The sequence below is a fragment of the Melanaphis sacchari genome, unplaced genomic scaffold, assembly GCF_002803265.2.
Source record: "Melanaphis sacchari strain LSU unplaced genomic scaffold, SCAv2.0 Contig10_pilon_pilon, whole genome shotgun sequence".
Taxonomy (NCBI): domain Eukaryota; kingdom Metazoa; phylum Arthropoda; class Insecta; order Hemiptera; family Aphididae; genus Melanaphis; species Melanaphis sacchari.
This window is the reverse complement of record NW_020270420.1, coordinates 1,103,190-1,125,499: the sequence shown is the minus strand read 5'-3', so window position 1 is coordinate 1,125,499 and position 22,310 is coordinate 1,103,190. Positions and strand designations below refer to the sequence as shown.

Here is a 22,310-nt window from a genome sequence, read left to right as displayed (position 1 = left end):
ATTAATGTATAAAATATTAAAATAAAATTATATGTAAACATATAAATCTACTAATTATAATGGCATAAAATGGGAAACATCGTATTATTAACACTTAATCCATGGCATTTTTTTTGGTAAATTGTAATGTGTTATATCGAGTTGAGACCGTGTGAGATCAATTTTGGGTTGTGTGTGTTTCATAGCTATTAGTCTCATACGATGAATTGCTATTAGACTAATTGCTACAATTCTAGAAAAAATAAATGAATGAATATAAAAAAAGAATACAAACAAAAATTGTATTTGAATTTACTTGAACTTGGACATTTTTCTCTTGGCACATATTCTTTGCATCATTGTTTTGACGATACTATTATCTAAGTCAGGCCATTCTTGAATGACAAATCTTAGCAACTTGTCTTTGCCTCTAGCCAACTTTACCAGATACATCTTTTGCCAAACTAATGAATGGTAGAGAGCTTCTATTCGTGAAATGTGCTGATTACTGACTACAGGCCAATGATTTTCACTCTACAGAATAAAATACAGTTCAAATAATTAAATATTATTTAAAATTGCTATTACCTTTTTTTCTAACAACTTTCTATTTAAATCTTGATTATAACATTTTAAATCTCTAACTTCGTTTTGTAATTTATCCTAAAAAATTAAAAAAAAAAAATCAAAATTATACAGCATATATAACTCATCAATGTACTCTTATTACTCTTATGTTGCAAAGTTCCATATTTTCCTGGACAATATTTTTTAAATTTTGACTTGTTATCATAGTCTTTATGTCCTCCAGATGAGCTCGACACTTATTGTACTTTTCTCGTGTCTCTGTAAGTTTTCTTGTTAGTGATACATTTTCAGTTTCCAAATTAAGCTATATTATTTACAAGTAGCATATAAGTAAACAAATAAATAAATATGTTAAATGTATAAAATAGATTGTTACCATCAATTTTGAGTGTTTTAACTCCAAGTCTGCAGGTGTAGTTATATCCTGAATATCGATCTTCAATCTGTTTTTATAATGATCACTTAATGTAAGCTTATTCTGCAATTCTGTAATTTTGTTTTGCAAATGACTACATTCAGCATCCAGACTTTCAAACTAAATAAAAATTAATATGTTACCAAATAATAATAATGAATCAAATTTTAATGTAAATGTTACTTTGTTTTTTATTTCATGGTTTTCATTTAATAACTCATTATATTTTTGTTGCCATTCAATTGCAGTTTTTTCAGCACTGATTAATTTTAATTCCAAATTATCCTAAAATTATTAATTTTCTTAAATATTTGGTAATAATTAACTCGAGCTACTGTTATAATATCTTATGAAGCACAATCAATTGTTAGATATGAAAGTAGAAGATAACTTAATTATCTATGCTCAACTCATTGCATGCTAGGAAAATTACTAGTCACCCATCTAAAACAACATTCTAGTGCGCCAATAGATGATAAACAAGAGTATGAAAAAGCTATATGAAACAGATGCAAAATTAGTCGCTATCCAGTTGGCAGTCATGCTTTTAATGAGCGGTGAGTATAGAGGGTATCATAAAAAAAAAAATTGGTTGTCGTATTGGGTTATTCTTATTTCAAACAGAGAGCTTATATATTTGAATTAAACAATTTTTAGTTTTTAGATTTATGCGTTAGTTAGCTACATAAATTGATTATACTAAGTTATAAAAATAGTGAAGGTAAATTGAAAAATTCATGCAGATAAATAGATAATAAAAATGTCTGTGGATACAATATGCCCAGTATAATCATTAATTAACATATAATTGTTTCTAGTTTTGATTAATGTTTTTTTGGATTTTGGATATTTAAATTACAACTTTTTAAACATGTTAGATGTGATATGGTTTAATACTAGATGAATTTTAAATTAAGTAAAAAAAAAAAAAATGAAAATATTTTCATTAGTGAAATTAATAATAATTAGATATTGAAATCAATAGATCTCCTTGGATAAATAATTATTTGGTGTAATTGGAGCTTGCATGGTTAATTTAAACTTTAATTAAAAACAATACTTACATTTTTTTCAGAAATCAATTGTATACCTTCAGTTTTATTTTCATTTTTTATTACATAGTTTTTCATAGTTTCAAAATCATTTATTATTTCTTGATATTTTTGTTGACTTTCTTTCAGTTCTTTTTGTAAGTCTGAAAGCTATAAATTAAAATGATTTTCATAAAAAAATATATTTAAATAAACAATTTTAATTCTTTCTTATTACCTTAAACTCAAAAAATTGTTTATCTTCATCAGCTCTTGTTTGTTGATCTCTTATAACACTTTCTGCATTATCTAGTTGATGTTTAAATGCCTCAATCATTTGATTTTTACTTTCTAGTTGTTCCTAAATATTATTGATAATATATATACACAAAATAAATATCAAAACAATTTTAAACTTAAGTTTAAATAAATACCAATAAAAGTGAAATTTGGTTTTTATGAGTTTCAAGCTCAGCAATTTTTTTATAAGCCTCAATTAAGTGTTGGTCAGTTTCTTCTTTAATGTCTAAAATTCTAGTTAATTCTTTATCTAACATTTCATTTGTATCCAATACTTTTACTAAATCATTTTCCAGTTTCTAAATAAGGTTATAATATGTAATAATTAATAAATATTATGTATTACAAGGTAAAATTATTTTATAATTAACAGCTTAATAAAAATATTACCTCTACCAAATTATCATTTGCATAATGTAGCTCTTTGGCTTTGAAGATTTCTATCTTATTATTTAATTCTTTAATATGATTTTCAAATTTCGACAAATTTAATTTGAGTTCAGTATTTTTGTTTAATTCAACTTGTAGTCTATGCCTACATAAACAATTATTAAGATAACTACTTATAGTTGTATAAATACTATTAAATTTGTCTTACATATAATCAGCAATTTTTTCTTCTTGAATTTTTTTTAAATTATTCAAATGTTCTATTTCAGCATCTTTGTTTTGAATATTTATTTGGTATTCAGAAATTTTTTTTCGTTCATTTTCAAGATCAATTTCAAGAGTTTTTATGTTATCTTTAAGCTAAATTTAATACAAAATATAAACCATTATTGTCTTTATTTATTTTATACCATGTAACAGTTGATGAGGTTTACAAGTTATAACAAATAATAAGGCTATTTAACGAGTGATAATATTAAATCTTTTTAGCCAAACAATTGAGAACATTTAAAATTTATAAAGAATTCACCACTTACTCAAAAAAATAGTTTTATAGTTTTTTTTCCAAGTTCAGGATAACCTGAATATATTTCATTCAAATACACTGTTAGTTAAAAAAATTAGTACAAGTCATAATAAATTCCATACTTAGTATTTTAGTTATACATATGAACAGTTGAATGTTAAGTAAATGAATACATTTTTTTACCTTTACACATTTAACTCTTTAAATTTTCTTTCTTCTTAAGTTAAATTTTTCATTAAGTGACTTAAGAAATAGTAGATAATATTTTCTTCTTAAGGTATACATACATTTCCTAACCATATGTCCTTGAGAAATAAAGTTGAATATTAACTGTCAAAATTCAGTAAGTATAATATTAAAATGTTTTGTTAGAATGGAATTTATGGCTTTTTATTGGAATTTTTCCTAAATAACTTGAATTTTTATGGTAAAAGTAGGGTAGTACAATGAATAATGATTATGCTTACAATATATTTATTATTTGATTGATGTGTTTCTGTTTTTCCAAACAAAATATTTTATATTTATTATTATAGGGCCCGGATTTATATGCTCTAAAAATCTCAGAAATATTCACTATAAAATATGCATTTATGCTCTTATTTTATAGAAATATACCCTATAAAATAAAAATTATGCGCACTCAGATCACAAAAAACATGACTAATGTATGATTCACTAAAACCTACTTAATAAAAGATGACTACTTGTCTCGATAGGTCGCAGATAAGTTAAGAATATGATTTTGCCAAATAGCATGGACTATAAATACAATTATAAATATGTTATTTTAATTAAAATAAGCAAAATATTACATATTATGCATTTACAGTATATATGCAATACAAAAATTGTAAAATCTAGAAATATGTAGTACATGTCAAAAAATAACAAAATATGCAAAATAAAACTTTATATTTCAGATCTGTTGACTGCAAATTAAACTTGAAGTTTACCTAGCTATTTATTGGCCTGTTCAGAAAAAAACATGTAAATCCAGGCCCTATTTATTAGAATCATCTAGTACTAGATCTTTACCTTGTTCAGAAAGTATAATTTTAATTTATTAATTTCCATTATAATGTGATGAATACTGAATTGATGATTGTTTGACAACTGTAATGCCTAACCATTATTCTAACCTTAGAAAATAGTGTTCACATTATTTTAGTCTTTATTATATACTTGGTTAATTTATTAAATATTAACAAATTATTATTTGATAACAGTTATTAAATTTAGTAAAATTGGGAAAAAAATCTAATGCTCTCAATCGTAATACTAAAAATACCCTTTTCAATAAAAGTTTACCAAATAGTAAGTAAAAAATTTAAAAAAAAACAATCACACATAAAACAAAATATATTGAATAATATTTAAACTAATTAGATAAGAAACAATAAAATTCAAAATAGTTTAAAAACTTGTAAAGCAATATGCATATGAAGTGATTATAATCACAGAAAAGGTGATAGAAAACAAAAAAATGAGTAGATTTTTGTGTGATTGGCTGTAAGATAAAATGAAATAGCAGTATCAACTGCACTTACTAAGGAGAATAAAGATGAAAAGAATAAATGAAACATAGGAATATATTGTTGAAATAGTGAAATAGTCATTAAGAGGGTGGAGGATTCTAAGAACCAATATAGGATACGACAGGAAATTTTTGAAGCCATTCTTAATATACAAACAAACAAATTATAAATCTTACTTGATTACTTTGAGAAGAAATGTAGTTTTCCGAACCAAAATCTGAAAATGAACATGTCACTTCCACTGAAATCAGATTTTAATAAATATTACATATTTTTACCAACTTAGGATTATTATGATAATACAGAAATTTTCTAAAAAAAGCTTACATTCTTTATTCTCTTGTATACCAGATATCAAATTATGTTGTTCTGAAGCTTTACTAGTTAATTCTTCAATAGTTTTCAATAGTTCCATATTAACTTGATGTTTTTTATTCTGTTCTTCAGCTAATAAATGTTGATATCCAACTAACTCTTCAGCATGCAATTCTTCATTCTTTTCCAATTCATTTTTTAAGCGACATTTGTCCAATTTTAAATTATCAATATCCTCTATCAGTGCTAAATTTTTACTTTTTAACATATCATACTCATTTTTTAATTCATCTATTTTTTCAGTGACTTCTACTTTGAATTTTTCAGTATTTAACAGTTCATGTTTTAATGTCCAATTATCCTGCTGTAATGACTTAATTTCTTCTAAATCCTTCTGATTTTTTTTTAAATGATTACATTCGTTTAAAAGTTCATCATTGATGTTTTCTAAACACTCTATTCTCTCTAATTGTATTTTATTACAATCTTTAATTGCAGTGATTTTTTTTTCCAAGATATCTTTCATATAGACTAATGGTTGAATTTCAGCTCTCAACTTTACACCTAATGTTTCAAGTTCAGCCAATGTTTCTTGCTTTTTATCAAGATTTGATAATGCATCATTTAACTTGTCCGTTAATATAGTTTCATTTTCTACTAAAATATGAATACGATCTTCAAGAGCAATTTTTTCTAAATTTAATGTTTTTATAGATTCTTTCAATTCCTGAAGTTGTTGGTCCATACGTTCTGTATCCTTTTCCATTACTTTAATTATAGCATTTTTTTCTTCCAATTCCAATTTTGTATTGGCTAATGCTGATTTTAATTCCTCCTAATTAATTAATTAAATCAGATAATTTTAATACAAAAAAAATATTTAAATTGATAATAAAGTATTATTCTTACGCATATAGAACTATGGATATTTGTATTGTCTTTAGTAATGTGAGAAGGAAGACTTAAATTTAACATTGATGGCTCACGAATAGAAACATCTTGATGATTATAAGACATTTGTAAGGAAGGTAAAGTATTGGATTCATTAGGAATCGCTCGGCGCATTTGCTCATTTTCACTTATATGCATGTCTGTCCCAACACTTTTAGAAACACTATAATTTTGTTTATTTATGATATTTTGATTCTGTAAAATAAATAAAGCAGTCAATTAATTTATAATTGTTATAAACAATGAATTAATATAATAATTATCAAGATATTGCTACAATGTTACATACCAACTCTTTATTTTGTAAATTATCAAGTTGGGTAGATAATGTTTCTATTTGAGATATTTTATTAGCTAATTCAATCTTTAAAAAAATAGATAAAATATTAAAAAACTTTTTAGAGGTATATATAAACAAAGAAACAATAATAAATACTTGTAAACTTATGTTTTCTTCAGCAAGATGTACAACTTTTGACTCAAGATTATTTATCGTATTAGGATCAATATTTTCTTTTTCAGCAAGTTTTGATTCATAAGCAGATAACATATTCTTAAAATATTTTGTTGAATCTTTTAAATGTTTTATCTAAAATTGTTACTAGGTAAGTCAAAAAAATTAACATAATTTAGTCAATATACACACCTCAAGATTTTGTTCTTCCATAACTTTAGAACATTGCTTGTTCTCAATAGTCATTTTTTGAAGTTTTTCTTGTAACTGAGAAGTGGCCAAATGAACGTTGTCATTTTTCAATACCCTAAGTTCATCAATTTTCATTTTAGCAGTAGTTAACTGATCATTCTTTTCAGCCAATCTTGTTCTCAACATATCTATTTCAGATTCTAAACTCTAAAGTAAATAAAGGCTAGTATATTTTATATTAATCATGAATAAAAGTATGAAAATATGGTTTTACTTTAATTTGTTTATTAAGTTTATTAACTATGTTTTGTTGATCTGATTCATGCTTAAAAATAGCGTCTTCTGATTTAAAAAGTCTATTTAAACGCTCTTGTAATCTAATGAAAACATCATCTAATGTTGCAACTATACGAGCAGGAGAACTATTTTTATCAACACTTATTTTATTGGGTAATTCACATCGTTCTCTAAAGCAAGAATAAATTATTTGACAAAATGAAATAAAAAACTTGTAACATACCTAAAACTTACGCAACAGATATATCTTCAGACATTGGTGAACCACATTCTTCATTAACCCAAAAAGTATCAAGATCTTTAATTCGTTTAGAAATGGTTTTTTCAACATCTTTCAACTAAACAAATGAAGTGATAATACTATTACACTAATTATTTAAACAAATTTACTTTTATACCTGCAATCTTATTTTATTAATAACAATTTCAATATCAGCTAATTCAGGACAATCATTTTGAATTTGTTCTTCTAATAAATTTTTCAACCGGTTTAACTATAAATAAATACATTTTTAAATAATATTTTTAAAAAATAAGTATAATATTTTAAAATTACTTCAGTAAGCATATCATGTTGATTATTTTGTTCCTCTTCTAACATATTTGTTAGTTGATTAATTGAACTTTTTTGAGAAATTTCATTTTTAATCAAATTTTCTATTCTAGTTTCCTTATTAAGAATGACATTCTTTAATGATTGGATCTCAAGTTTGGACATATTTAATAGTTCTTCAGCTCTTAAACATCTATTTTCTAATTTAACGTATCGTTCTTCAGCTTCAGTCACCACTTGTTCAGTCTAAAAAATAAAAATAAAATTTTTATCAAGAGTTAAAAAATTATTAAAAATAAGAATACATGTGATTTAAAATCTTCGGTATCCAATGATTCTCTTTCTCGTTCTTTCAATTGGCACTTTAATGTCTCCAATTTATAATCAAATTCTTCTCGTTCAACTTCACGTTCAGCTATTTGATCTTTTATAAATTTTTGTGATGACTTTAGACGCCTATCTGCTACAACTAACTATAAAAAAATTATTAACATTTATGAAGTATCAATAATTTAGAAAAACAAACTTGTTGAGCAAGATCATCTTTTTCATTTTTTAGGTTTTCAATGATTTTGTTATATTCGGCAGAAAACTCATCAAATAAAATTTGTAAATTAGGCCAATCATCATAATTTTTAATTAATTCTTGTGCTACAACATATTTTTATATTTTAATTAGAATTGATTTTATAATATTTTGTTTTAATACCTTTTTTTTGCAATAATATTAAATTGTCATTGTCAATATCATCATATTGTTGTTTTTCATTAACAGAAGAAATTTCTTTTTCAAGTTGCTCCTTTAATGATACATTTTCTTGTTCAAGAGTAGATGTTTTCATAAATAATTTTTTATAATCTGATTTTTGTTTTTCGAGCTCCTATGAAAAATAATAATTATAAAAATATGATGAAAATTTAGTAAAAGAAAATACTTACTTTTTCATAATATTCAATTTTCTTATCAAAAAAATTTTTACGACATAAGTCATCTGAATTTATGCAAAGTAATTTTTGTTCATTATTTATCACATCTAATAAAATATGCAAACAAAAATTAAGATAAGTTAAAAAATATTACTGTTAATGTTATAAAATCTTGAGAATTTGAATTTTTATACAAAACATTAAATCGTCTAGAAACACTATATATTAAATACAGATATTTATAAAATATTATTTATGTTGTTACAAGCGAAACAGATCATTAAATAATGTATATTATAAATGATACATATGCATTATGTTAATGTTTGACTTCAAATAGAGGTATAGGTAAAAGTACACATGTATGAGTATTATATGAAATTTTTACAATTCGTAAAAATCTACTATTTTTTTTTTTTATTGCCAATCAGGGAATCAGTGTTCAATAGATCAAATCTTTCTGTCATTTTTCAAAAAAAAAAAAAAATTAAAATATATAGTTTTAAAATGTGTTTATAGCATACACATGTATATTAATTATTGAATGAGTACCAACATGATGTAACAAAATGTGCTTTTAAATTACTAAATGGACAATTTCTACAATTGTCACTAAAGATCACCTTGTTCTTAAAAAAAAGAAATACTACAAAATAATACACCTCCATATGTTTTAAAGATACCTGGATATTTGTTTACATAATAATGTGCTTTATTTGCCTTTGGCATTTTTTAAATTTTGATATTAAAAAAATGATTATTGTGGAAACACTATACCGATATATAACAGCTAGTAACTTATATAAAAATGCTTACCATAAAATTATGTTGGCTCAATCTTATGTCCCAGAAATCAAATTTTGTATATTAAATATTTATCTATATCTATAAAATAACGTTCCTATTATTATTTAATGTTAAAAGTCTGTTGCCAGAATTCCCTATAGTAATTCTTTTTGTTTTATTTGGTTGAATTATATTTGTCAAAAATATTGTCATGTTTAACATATATAAAATTTAGAGTAAACTTTTAAATATTTTATTTATTATTTAGAAAATATGCACATTTTATATAATTATTTAGAAACAAACAAAAAAAAAGATTAATAGCAAGTTATAAGTTACGTATTATGAAACGTCAAAATATTTAATCAAAATTATTATTAGTTAAATGTTAAATGTAGAAGAATATGCATTTGCATTAATATCCAGGCTCTAAATATGAGTATTAGTATTATTTTGATAAACCATATTAAATATGAGGATGAAATTATCTTGATATGACAATAATTGATGAAATAATATCAAGTTAGAAATAGGTATTTATATTTTTAATTTTGAAATACAAATAGAACAAGTGAACAATAGTTTCATACTATTTATTACAGTTCTCTACTCTTACTTTATAAAAATATTTATGACAATATTACTTAATACATAACAGAAAACATTGTACACATCTAGATGGTAAATTAATAAATTTTTTTTATATACCTAAAATAACAATGCTCAGTATTTTTCGGGCAGAATAATATTAAAATGAGTTGACAAAAACATCAATAGAACATATTAAATAATAGTCTACATTATCCAAAACAAATACTAAACATACCAGATAAGGCAGCAGCTTCTTCATTTAGCTTCTTCAAGCATGTATTTAATTTTAAATGATTATGTTCTTCGCTAGCTCCTTCAGTATTAGTGAAGTCAGCTAATACAGAATGTTCATCAATTAATGATACAATCTCTTCAATGTTTGGTACAAAATGCACTCTTCTTGGACTTCTAATTTCATCAATAGGTTTTTCACTATTATCTGTTGATTCAAAGCCATATCTATCACCACCACCACTTAAAATTCCACCACATTCCATCCCATTCATGCGTTCCACAATTGAGTTGTTTAACTCTTCTTGCTTGGTTAATAGAAAAGAGCACAAATATTTGGATAATTGACGGAGGGTGGTTGCTACTGAACGCAAATCATCTCTAAAATTTATTTTATTTTGTTTTATTACTTTAAAAATATATATATTTACATATAAACAAATATCATAACTTATAATTATAAATTTCCTACCTCTCTTGCACAATGTCTTCAAGATCTTTGATTTGCATATCAATACTATCTTGGGATAATACCTAAAAACAAATTAATGAAATAAAATAAAAATATGCTATTAACTATTAAAATTTAACAAAATTTATATTTAAGCATACATAGTCTGAAGTTTCAACATCAGTATCATGTCCATTTAGATTATTTTGAAACAATTTTGGATCGAAAGAATCTATAGATGAAAATCGATCAACATCGTCAAATGAAGAACTTATTATTGTCTGAAATAAAAAATTATTGTAATAATTTAGCATAAAATATTAATAATAATAAAAAAAAATTCTACTTTTTTAAGTTTGTATATTTCATTTACTAAATATGAAACTATCTTCTTATGTTTTGCTTGAGTCTTTGTAATATCATCTTCAATCCGTTTTGTTAACGTATCTAAGTCACAATCTTTAAGATCATTCATACGTCTCTCAAATTGTTCTTTTAATTCACAAATCTCTTGTTCGTGATTACTCTTAATTTTTTCCAATTCAGTTTCAAATAAAGATTTAAGATTAGATACTTCAGAAGCGTTTTCAGCACATAAACGTTGAATCTCATTTCGATGCCGTTGTTCAGTTTCATTTAATTCGATTTGATGCTTTTCACATACACGTTCCAATTCTTTTTTATACGCATCATGCACCAATTCCAATTCCATGTTGTTTAATTTTGTTTAAAAAGAAAAATTATCTATAACATTGGTTTTAAGAAATTATATGAATTGTACACAAACAAAAATCACTATGGTAACATAAAATTATTATAGAATTAATTTACTATTTGAAACAATCTTGAACTTAATTCTAATATTTATCATAAAATGTATACTTAATGTTACCCAAACTAGTTGTCGATAAAAGTCATCATAAGATGTATATAATAATAGTCAACTGTACAAAAATATAAGACAATAAAAATGAAATAGTTATTAGGTATGTTAAAAATTACATATTAAAAATTCATAAATATTCAACATTAAAAAATATATTGCATATAAAACCATAATACGTTAAAAAAATAAAAAAGAATCTTAAGCAATTAAAACAGCTTAGACTTTGAACTTAATTGGTTTAAAAACGATAGAATTCAAAGAATGACATTATACCAAAACGTTGATAAATATTTTGTTTATAGTTATTAGTTATTACCACGGTCCACACGTTTTCACTATTTTAAATTACACAACAAATGTTTTATCTCTTATCGCCGTTGCTATAATAACAAAAGTATAACTGTCAAGTATGGAAGAATATATTTAGATCATGGAAGATTATATACTATGATAAAAATAACACCGCCCATTCATAGATTTTAATTTTCCCACGAACCAATATTATACAATTTTTTTATTAATATTTAATTTATTTTAATGACTTCTAATTATAAAAAAGTTTTTATGTGATATTATGGAAATTTAAAATAATTGGACAGTTCATTTCGCAAGAGTGATTGATTAATCGACTTTTACCAAAAATATACTCTGAAATAAGTAATCATCACAATCATTATATATAAATACATAATTTTAATCATAATTCATAACGATAAGCATTATTTGAATTTATAACGCCATATAATATATACTGCATAAAGATTGTTTACCCTTTGTTATTAACGATAAGAATGTTTATAATGTATACAGGCTATATCAAGACTAGATTTATAAGGATAATAAGTATTAGTCCTCATCCCTCAATCATTATTTTAACATACCTAATGAAGTGATTTCATGAAAAAATCAAAGACGAATGAAGGATGAAATTCGGTTAAAAAAAACTACAGAGGCGTTAATGGTCCAACAATATTTTTTGTTTTGTTGTTATGCATTATCATAAATCGTTATTTTAAATTAGAATTGGTGAATACCTACTACTTAAACTTAATTTTACTTGAAATTACCGATTTAAATTTCTTATTTTTAAATACCTAACCTATCTTTTACCTTTAGCAACAACTTAATAATATATTTTTTTATTTAGTTTGTTTTCATGTTGAAAAATATATTACCTGTTTAATGAGTACCTAATGACTGATTTATAAGTACCTATTAAAATTATAAAGGTCGCATTTTTAAGAAAAAAATAATTAACACTCTCTAGAAATTTACGTCTGTTTGTATATATATCGGTTTATTATACATTTAAATATTCATATTATTTATTTCACATTCATACCGATGTGATGTATACTGTATAGTACTTACTACAACAGTCATTCAATTATGTGTTATTTTTTAAGAATTTTAGATTAAAATTCGTAAAATTAATAATTATAATCAGGTACCAATCTATAGTATCTATTCTATATTCTATAATCTACATTTTACAAGGTACGAGCATTAATATTTGATAATAGTGTGGGACTCATGTTGTATATATAAATATGTTATTTAAATATTATGTTTGATAAATGCTACTTGCTAGTAAGTACCAATTATTTATATTACATATAATAATATACTTAAGTACCTATGCTACATGTCAGTGGCGTATTTAGGTTTTTGTCATGGGGGGGATATGGTTTAATCAATGAAGATACCAATGAGAATATTGTACAATATATTATAAAATTTTAATTCTTGCAAATTTAATCAATTATTGATAAAAAAAAATAATAATAATAATTTTTTAAATAATATGATGACTATAATTATTTGTGTGTATACATCCTATGGGGAGGGGATTCATCCCTTGATTCCCCCCGCAAATATGTCGCTACTACATGTAATATAAATAGAAAATATTCTGTCCATGAAGATAATCGATTTTTATTCTGCAATAGATTTCTTATGTACAACTTCAACTTACTGCTATGTAAGACAAATTTTAATTTTAGTACCTATCTTAAGTGTAGTTATTGATAATTTATTTTTCTTTAGTAAGATTGGCTTTTTAAGTTTCACCCTTGGGGGTAATTGTCCCTTAAAAAGATTTTTCATAAATATGAGCAAATCAATAGCGAATTTCGAATGATACTTATTATTTCTGATGAAATAAGATTTTTTTTTTTTTTGCTATAAATTACAAAACTAATTAATAGAGAAGTTGTATTGTAATATTATTATCAAAATGATTTTATATTATTATATTTTATTCTGCTGGAATTTGAACATCGCAAATTAATAATTACAATTTATACGATAAAAAGATTAGTACGATTGAAATTGAAAATATTATGTATTGTTGATTGGTTAATCTTTTCGATTAAAGCGTCTCTAAAGGCTATACAAAATATATTATATGATATAATATATCATACCTATATTTAGTTTTGAATTATTGTCTGTTGATACTATATTAAAATAAAACTAAATAAAACTATATTAATACAACCATTAAAACTGTAGTGCATTCAAAGACAATAAATATATACTATGTATTATGTCTTTGAGTGCACTAAGTTCATTTGTAAATAAATCGCACGTATGCATTGATTAAGACCATCATTATTTTTTACATGATATTTAATAAGTAGTAACTCGTGGCCAACGTACTGATTAATTAATTAAATATTAATAAAATAATAAAAAGTAGCAATTAGAAAATTTTAGCGATCATAGAAACATCAGAGTTTCAAAAATTCAAACATTCAAACATTCTACATTCAATCATAGACATGGCACTATGGCAGAAATACAGAACGTGGATCGTGGATGTGAAAGCGTTCTCAGATGCCACTTGCCGAACATTTGTATTTTTCTAATGCCACAGGATCGTAACCTCAAAAACCAATCTGACTACAACAGCTGCAGCTGTTCGATCGTCGTGGAATAGAAAACGTAAAACACGTTTTCCGGTCGACCGGCTGACGAATGTTTTCGAACTGAAGAATGAGGAAAAATGAGTATGAGTGACTGGAAAACGCAATTGGCGGGCGGGCCGGCGTTTTCCCGGTTGCCGACGCTCTTGTTTTTTTCTCCAAGACAATCTTTGCCCAGCAATCACCGTCACGGTTTTCCCAATTGGTCAAAACTTATCAAGGTCGGCATCCGCGGACCAATCACATATCTCGTACTGTTAGTTATAAGAGTAGATGACTGGGAGGAAGTATCACCGGCGGTGACAGACAGCGCTGCATGCCGTGTCGAACACACGAACGAAAAGGGCACACACACACACTGACTGAGCATACGCTACTGACTACTGTTGTTTACACAAACACACACACACACACATGCCGCTTTAAATATAATATATATATATATTATATATATTATGTAGTTTTTTTCTTAATATTTCTCTACTCCATTCCCACCCAAGGAGGTCTCTGTCGCACACATACGGCTCTCTGTCGCACGCATACGGCTCTCTGTCGCACGCTTAGGCTTTCTGTCTTTCCGTCTGCCGCTCGCGTACGTACACTGTACACAGTACACACCACAATCATTTTCTTCGTATTCCTTGCGATGTCTCATCCCGTGTTGCGTGCTCACGTCTCGCGTCGTAACGTATCGTTTGCCGATTTGGAAATCGTTACCGTCGAAGATTCAACCGCCGAAAGATTGTGAAAAACGATACCATGGAATGGTAGTGTGGAACTTCACTGTTACGGACCACCGCCGCCGCCGCCGCCGTCATCGCCTCCGCCACCGCCGCCACGATCACCAACGCGGCGACGACAATGGACAACAGTTCGACCCAGGTACTTAGGTCATTTTTTGTTCGTTTGAGTACTTTTTACTTTCCATACGTCTCGTGTAGTCGTGTACTCTGTTTTATGGACGTCTTGCCCCCCACGCGTGTATTCGCGTGTCCGGCTGGAACACGTGGTACCTCGTTGGCGGATTCGGTTGCTATTGCAAACATTACCGTAGGACTATCTGGCATGCGTCTAGTGTTCACATGTTTCGATGGTGGTGCTGTAATTCGGTCGCCGTTAATCTTGGTGTGTGTAGTGTAAATCGAAGTTATCGATTTACTTGGAGATTTTTCTAGAACATATGGTCATCGGCGGGTTAAAGGTGATCTGAGAGTACACTCTTGCTGACCAATATCTTTCTTGTATTTTGTTACCGATTTTGTTTCATTTTTTGAGGTTATGTATTTGTTACTTAAATAAGCGGAAGTAAACCTTAGTATTGAAAGCTCTTGGATCAGTTACAATACTGTTTACATGTTGAATACTTGGTCACGATTTGTGTATAGATCACCTCTTTAATTTTATATCAAATTGATTGTTCTATTGCTTAGTTTCAACCTTAATTGACGTTCGTTTGATAGTCTTTCGTGGTGCGAAATTGACTGGTATATCGCCTCAATACTCTAGAGTCCTAGAGTTATATGGTATGTTTTCATCTAATATTCAAGATTACTTTTAAAATTTAAATATCAACTTGCCACAACTTTTATTGGCTATTGGCCATCAAATACATACCAATGGCTATTGTTAACAGTCATAAAAGTTAATTTTAATTATAGGTACCTTATATGTTACATACCTAAATAATACTGCAATATAAAAGGAAAATTTATATTATTATCAATGCTAAAAATCTATATTAAACTAATAATAATATAATATTCAATTTTTAAACTATTAATATTGGGTAGATTTGTTTTATAGGTTATGCTTCTATATAAGTATGTTTTAAAATATTTTAGGATTTTTCATGATGTCTGTTGTGTATATACAATTAGCTGGTATCTAATGACTATCAAAATTTTTGAATTTAGTTAAATAAGTTACGTTTTTTTCTTACTCGATATTATGCAATGAGTTTATGAGCATATTGATAGCTAAGTTACTAGTTGTATCTACAAAATATTCATCCACATTTGAGTCAGCATTTAGTAATTACAATTTACTACAAGCGTTACAAAAGTGGTAAATTAAACTTCATTATTTCTTAGATACCGTTTTGGTATCTGAGAAAGGTAAACGATTTTCTGACAGTTGACCGTCACTAAATGTGTTTGGGTCAGAATAACGAAAATTACATTTATATTATAAATTATTTTAACTTTGTATCTTTATCTATCTTGAAAGAAGTATAATTGTAAGTTATAACATAAGGTATACATTTAAAATTGGTTTTAAATATTTTTTATTTTAGGATTGAGTTGTAAAGTATACTTATTCCCTTATATATACTTTGATTTTCTATACCTGATGGTTGCTTTTATTCCATAAATAATAATTTTTTCTCCTTTGACACTTCAATAAATTAGAGAAAAGTGTAAAGTATTTAATTACGAACCAACCAATATTAAAAATAAAACTATATATGATAAAAATATTACAGTTTTTAATATTTTGATAATATACTTATAAAAACATTGGTCATGTAACTTAAATTAAAGTGCTGGGTTAAGTATTTAAAGTTTTAGGACCTTTTCCGTTAGTTCACTACCGTTATTTTTTTTGGTTTTTCCATAATTTAGTAAACAGAAATATAACGGAGGAAGGCTGTTATCAAATCAATGGGTTTTAGGTGGTTGGTTTAGCAAACCAAAAAGATTTTTCTAGTTCTTGTTTCTGACAGATCAGTACGTACATTGTTGCCAATTATCATTGAACATGTTGCTGCAGGCATGACAAAAATAATTGATGAGTGGCGCTCCTACCATGGGCTTGATCAATCTTTTCAACTTGATGAATCATTTCCTTAATTTTGTAGATCCTAACGCTGGTTCACACTAATCCCATTGAGAGTTCTTGGGCAAAATAAAATTACAGAATAAAAAATGTGTGGTACCTACCGACTAATGTTAAACTAATGTTTATTCAGCTCTTTAATAAACACTGTTTAGTAGTTTTTTTCATGAAATATTCATGTACTTATAAATATAAATCATAATATTAATATGTTAATTTTAACTTTATGATTGCAATATTTCCTTTGAAAAATCATAAGTTGGAATAATACATACATTTTTTTTTGGTATATTTTCCATGTAATTAATTATAGAACCATATTTCTAATGACTATATATTTTGTTATGTTGCTTCATTTATTCTATCAACACTTATTATTTAAACTACAGGTATATTAAAGATTCTTTGTTTTCAATTAAATAAGTTAAACACTATCCACGTTTGAGTCAGCTATTTGTAATTAAAATTTAACTATTCAGCGTTACAAATGTGGTAAATTAATAATATCCAACTATGTATTGTCGTTTTGATAATTTAATAATGGATAAATTTTCTGACAGTTGATATTTCATTTAATATGACTTATCAGAATAATGAAAATAACAATCGTTTTCAAGAACTTTTTTTTTTCTGAACTGTTAGAATTCAAAATTATATTTTATTTAAAATTCTTAAAAAAATTCAAAATATAATAGCAAAATAGTGTTTATACTTAAACAATAAATTAAAATGAATTAATCTGCCCTTAATATTTTTAATTAGATTATTTTTTATACTATTTGAGGTGTTTAATTTAATCATCTATAAATTAAAAATTTCTTAAAGTTAATGTATTTGAAGAGTTCAAGAACTTATCTCTTACTGAAACAAATAAAATAATTGTGATATGTTTTTATACTTGATAAATAAGGGAATTCAAAATCAGCTGTTTTTAAAGAAACTATTATTAGCAATTTCTAAGTGTGTGTGTGTTTGCTTAGTAAGTGGTCATTGAGGTGTATGATTGTAATATTACAGAAATACTGAAACATGTGTTTTAATTATTTTGTTTTGTATTATTATTATTGTTTATTTACAAAATATAAATGAAATTTGAAATTGGCTCCACTAAGCTACCTAACACTAATAATTGTTATGTGTAAAAGTTATTGGTATTTTGCCTATTGTGTTACTTTATCTATTTATCTCATACAATTTTCTATTACATATTTTCATTCGTTTTTAAAGTTTTTTTTCAAAAGAACTTTTTTATTTCATTATTATATAAATGCACAAAATTCTTGTCATTCAAAATTTAAAACAATTATAAATGGTTTATCAGATAGTTTTGTGACAATTTCAGAACTTTTATCTTATAACCAAAGGGTAGTTCGTACAATTGGCTAAATACATGTATTTTAGTAGAAAACATAATTATGACTGTTAAATCCTGTTGTATAAATTCTGTACTAATATTTTTTATATATTTTTTTTAGGAGTTTGAGTTCCTTGATTTCACAGATATCAATGACATGGAACGTGGTCGATTGCTGCATATGCTGTATTCTGCACGGAACGAGTCATGGGTGTCTGGAGAAGATGGATTCAAACATCCTGATTTTCCATGGACTTTTCGCGGTGCTCAACCTCAAACACTTCCTCCACCAGGTTTAATGAACGAAGTAGGCAACATCACACATATTTCTGATTGGAATACAGCAGCAGATGAATATGGTATGTTAAGTACATTTTCTGTTTTCTGTTTTTATTTTATTAATTTAAATACAGTGTTTAAAAACGCTTAATAATAGACTGTGGTTATTCGACAGTTAATGGTGATACAGAACCTGAGAATGCTGTGATGATGAATGGTGGGAATTTTGTTCCTGGCCCTCCTCCACCAGTTTATCAAATGGTGCCAAATCCTCCGGTGTATATGGGTAACGTACCTCCACCAGTACATGGATATGTCCCATCTCAAATGTCGCCATATCAGCAACCAATGTACCCTGGACCAGAACCTCCTATGGACCCTAATCTTAGGCGACCAAATATTTCCAGGAATCCAAAAGGAATTCCTCCTCTGCCCAATGTGAAACGGAATAATGATATAGCCTATCGTCATCCAGACAATATGGAAATGGCCAATTATCAATCACCACCAACATATATTGCTGTTCCTCCACATTATTATTACTCGCCTCAAAATAGTCCATTATATTTGCCACCTCATCATGGACATCCAACATATCCCATGTATACTCCACATCCTACTTTATACAATCCATACCAACAGCCAGGACCTGCTATGTATCATTCACCACCAGCTGGTCAAGTACCTCAACAACCTCTTTTAGTCGAATCATGCAAACCTAATGTCAATCAAATTCCATCAGTGCATAATATTTATCCTCAAGTACCAGATAACATTAATGAGTCTCAAGTGGACCCAGAAATAATATCAATACCACAAGATAAAGAGGAAGAGTTACAAGTACATCAAGACCATGTGGAAGTTATTGAAATTGCACCAGCACCAGAGGAAACAAGAAATGAACAATCAGTTATTGTAAGTGAAGTGCCTATTGTAGAATCAATTCCTCCACCGGTTGAGTCTTGTGAAAAAATTAAAGAACCATTACCTGCTAAATCAAAAAAAAAGAAAGAACCAGCCCCTAATGTTTCTTCAGATGTGATACCAGAAATCCAAAAACCTGAGAAAGAAGAAACTAAAACTGAAGATGTTACTCCTGTTGTAGAATTTAAAGAAGAAACTCCTTTAAGTCAAGAACAGGCTTCTTTACCATCAATCCCTTCTGTTGTAACACCCGAAGTTCAAGAAACTGAACCTGTAAAACCTGTTTTTAAAACATGGGCAGGACTATTTACTGGATGTACTAGTACAAGTAGTGATAAGGTTTTCACATTACATGGTAGTAGCCAACCAACTACCAATACAAATACAGAATCCATAATTATGCCATCAAGAACTTTACCTGATAATTCAATTCGGACTTCAGTATTTATTACCAATAACAACCAAAAACAAACATTACCAGTTAAACCTAGACCTTCAAGTAGCAACTCCATGTCTAGTATTGATGATAATACTTTGTATTTACAGAGATTAGGTGGTAAGTTACATTTTATTTTTTAATGTTAAATATTAATATTTGTTAATTTTATTTACTAATTTTTGTTTAGAATTCCTTTCGGTTTATAATTTGGATCATAAAACTGCTCATCTACAACCTCGAGGCCTAACCAATCGTAACACCCGTTGTTATATTAATGCCACATTGCAGGCTTTGTTAACATGTCCTCCTTTTTTCAACCTCATGAGAAGTGTACAATTTAAACTCAAAAATAGAAACAATCGAGGACAGCAAAAAACCCAAACTCCTATTCTAGAAAGCATGTATGTTATTTTATCTAGTATATTAAATGCCTATCTAATTTGAAAATATTAATTTAATTTTAAATATTAGGGTTCAATTTATTGGAGAATTTCAACAATTAAGCATTAAAAATGGTAGAACTACTCAACAGCAACGTCAAGCTACATCAGTCGCTACTCAAGAAACACCTGATACTGGTCCTGCCTTTGAACCCAGTTATGTTTATAAAATATTACCAGCTTTTGAAGAAGGCCGCCAAGAAGATGCTGAAGAATTTATGAGTTATCTGCTTAATGGAATTAATGATGAAATGATTGAAGTAAGTTAGGATATTCTTGCCTACCATTTTTTATTTACATTTTTTATTGATAATAAAACTATTTCAGCTAATTAAAATGAGTAAATCTAACATAAGCAATGGTGAAACTCAAGCTGAAGTTGATGCTATTGATAATAACAATGAGTGGAAAGTTAGTACTTCAATTTTTCTCATAAATAATATTAGTGTGAAGTTTTGCTTAATATTATTTATGTATGTTTTTATTTTTAGGAAGTTAATGGTAAACATAAAATGGTGACCAGAAGAACAGTTATGGAAAAAACTCCATTATCTGAGATATTCCGTGGACAGCTACGTACTCGCACAGTAAAAAATGGTGAAAATGAACCGACTGAAAATATTGAACCTTTCTTCACACTTAAACTAGACATTGAGGTATTATATTATGAAACTAATAAATAAGAAATACAAATGCAACGTTTACATCATTTTTTAACTGTAGAAAGCAAAATCTGTTCGGGAAGCTTTGGACATGCTAGTCAATAAAGACACACTCGAGGGATTGACTTGTCCTAAAACCAACCGCGAAGTAGACGCATACCAACAAGTTACAATTGATGAATTACCTTATGTCTTGTTATTACATCTTAAGTGTTTTGAATACAAGCAACAAAAACTGACTAAAATTGTGAAAAATGTTGAGTTCTCTGTTGATCTTAAAATTGAACCTAGTAAGTGCTAATTTTATAATTTATTGTTTAATTCAAACATTCCATATTTCTATTTGCTTCAAATCTGAGTGTAATTCATAAGATTTGTTTTTGAAATTTGGGTACATTAATTTGACTCATAAGAGTAGCATTTGGATATTTTATTATCAAAAGCTTAGTTTTGTGTCATACACATAATTTAATACTAAGTATGTATCTTTCCATTTTTGATATATTTTTAGTTAAATACTGACACTTAACTAGTATGCAAAAGTGGTTAATAAAAACTATGTTTGGACAGTTGTAGTATGCTGAATAAACAATATTATATGATCAGAATAACAAAAATTACATTTTTTACAATGTATTATACATTATAATTTATAATTATATTATGTATTAAGTACTAATAGTAATTATATCTTCTGTAATATTAAATAATTTTAGCAGTATTGAATGTTAATGATTTTTTTGCAGGGCTCATATCAAAAAATTCTAAGATCAACATGAAAACAAGGCAGTATAAACTTTTTGCAGTTGTTTATCATGATGGTAAAGAAGCAAACAAAGGTCATTACTTCGCTGATGTATTCTATGTGGCACTTGGTAGATGGTTACGATTTGATGATGCGTCTGTACGTTTTGTCACTGACAAAGAAGTTTGTCAACCGAAACCCCCATGTATGCCATATTTGCTGTACTACAGAAGAAATGACACAATTGCTGCACTCTCAGCATTTGATAATAAAGGCAGATAGTTCTTTATTTTTAGACATTTTG

General features: G+C 26.9%; 2 protein-coding genes across 6 annotated transcripts in view; one reads left to right on the top strand and one right to left on the bottom strand.

Moving 5' to 3' along the window:
* Positions 1-4: 4 nt before the first annotated feature.
* On the bottom strand, positions 5-11,511 carry LOC112603527 (putative leucine-rich repeat-containing protein DDB_G0290503). Of its 2 annotated transcripts, XM_025352133.1 has the most exons (30): positions 11,408-11,511; positions 10,862-11,259; positions 10,677-10,796; positions 10,537-10,598; positions 10,069-10,445; positions 8,469-8,563; positions 8,239-8,410; positions 8,056-8,180; positions 7,835-8,002; positions 7,533-7,775; positions 7,375-7,470; positions 7,211-7,314; positions 6,954-7,146; positions 6,680-6,886; positions 6,470-6,622; positions 6,323-6,397; positions 5,992-6,228; positions 5,095-5,917; positions 4,944-5,008; positions 2,912-3,063; positions 2,704-2,848; positions 2,448-2,612; positions 2,252-2,374; positions 2,047-2,184; positions 1,166-1,267; positions 944-1,102; positions 710-871; positions 568-642; positions 296-513; positions 88-232 (listed from the first exon to the last, which is right to left on the bottom strand). In XM_025352133.1, exons 2-30 carry the CDS (start codon positions 11,225-11,227, stop codon positions 88-90), a joined length of 5,265 nt encoding a protein of 1,754 aa, XP_025207918.1. In that variant the 5' UTR covers positions 11,228-11,259; positions 11,408-11,511. The 2 variants fall into 2 exon arrangements, with proteins under 2 accessions (XP_025207919.1, XP_025207918.1); XM_025352134.1 differs by lacking the exon at positions 11,408-11,511 and having other exon boundaries at positions 5-232; positions 10,862-11,227.
* Positions 11,512-14,809: 3,298 nt separating this feature from the next.
* LOC112603515 (ubiquitin carboxyl-terminal hydrolase 10) overlaps positions 14,810-22,310 on the top strand; it is an 8,986-nt gene continuing 1,485 nt past the window's right edge. Inside the window, exons 1-9 of one of the 4 annotated variants that reach the window (XM_025352117.1) lie at positions 14,810-15,210; positions 18,639-18,876; positions 18,954-20,276; positions 20,347-20,560; positions 20,631-20,859; positions 20,927-21,010; positions 21,091-21,255; positions 21,323-21,551; positions 22,008-22,082. In XM_025352117.1, coding sequence (XP_025207902.1) covers positions 15,190-15,210; positions 18,639-18,876; positions 18,954-20,276; positions 20,347-20,560; positions 20,631-20,859; positions 20,927-21,010; positions 21,091-21,255; positions 21,323-21,551; positions 22,008-22,082 — 2,578 coding nt within the window. In that variant the 5' untranslated portion in view covers positions 14,810-15,189. Of the gene's footprint in view, positions 15,211-18,638; positions 18,877-18,953; positions 20,277-20,346; positions 20,561-20,630; positions 20,860-20,926; positions 21,011-21,090; positions 21,256-21,322; positions 21,552-22,007; position 22,310 lie in introns of all 4 variants that reach the window. The other 3 variants (XM_025352118.1, XM_025352119.1, XM_025352120.1) reach the window with 3 other exon arrangements.

Bases quoted from the DNA above. Each gene is read 5' to 3' on its own strand.
- LOC112603527 (XM_025352133.1), bottom strand. From the start codon at position 11,227: ATGGAATTGGAATTGGTGCATGATGCGTATAAAAAAGAATTGGAACGT. The intron at 10,599-10,676 runs GTATGCTTAAAT...ATTTGTTTTTAG, and splicing joins ATGTTGAAACTTCAGACTAT to GTATTATCCCAAGATAGTAT. The intron at 643-709 runs GTAATAAGAGTA...TTAATTTTTTAG, and splicing joins TGGAACTTTGCAACATAAGA to GATAAATTACAAAACGAAGT.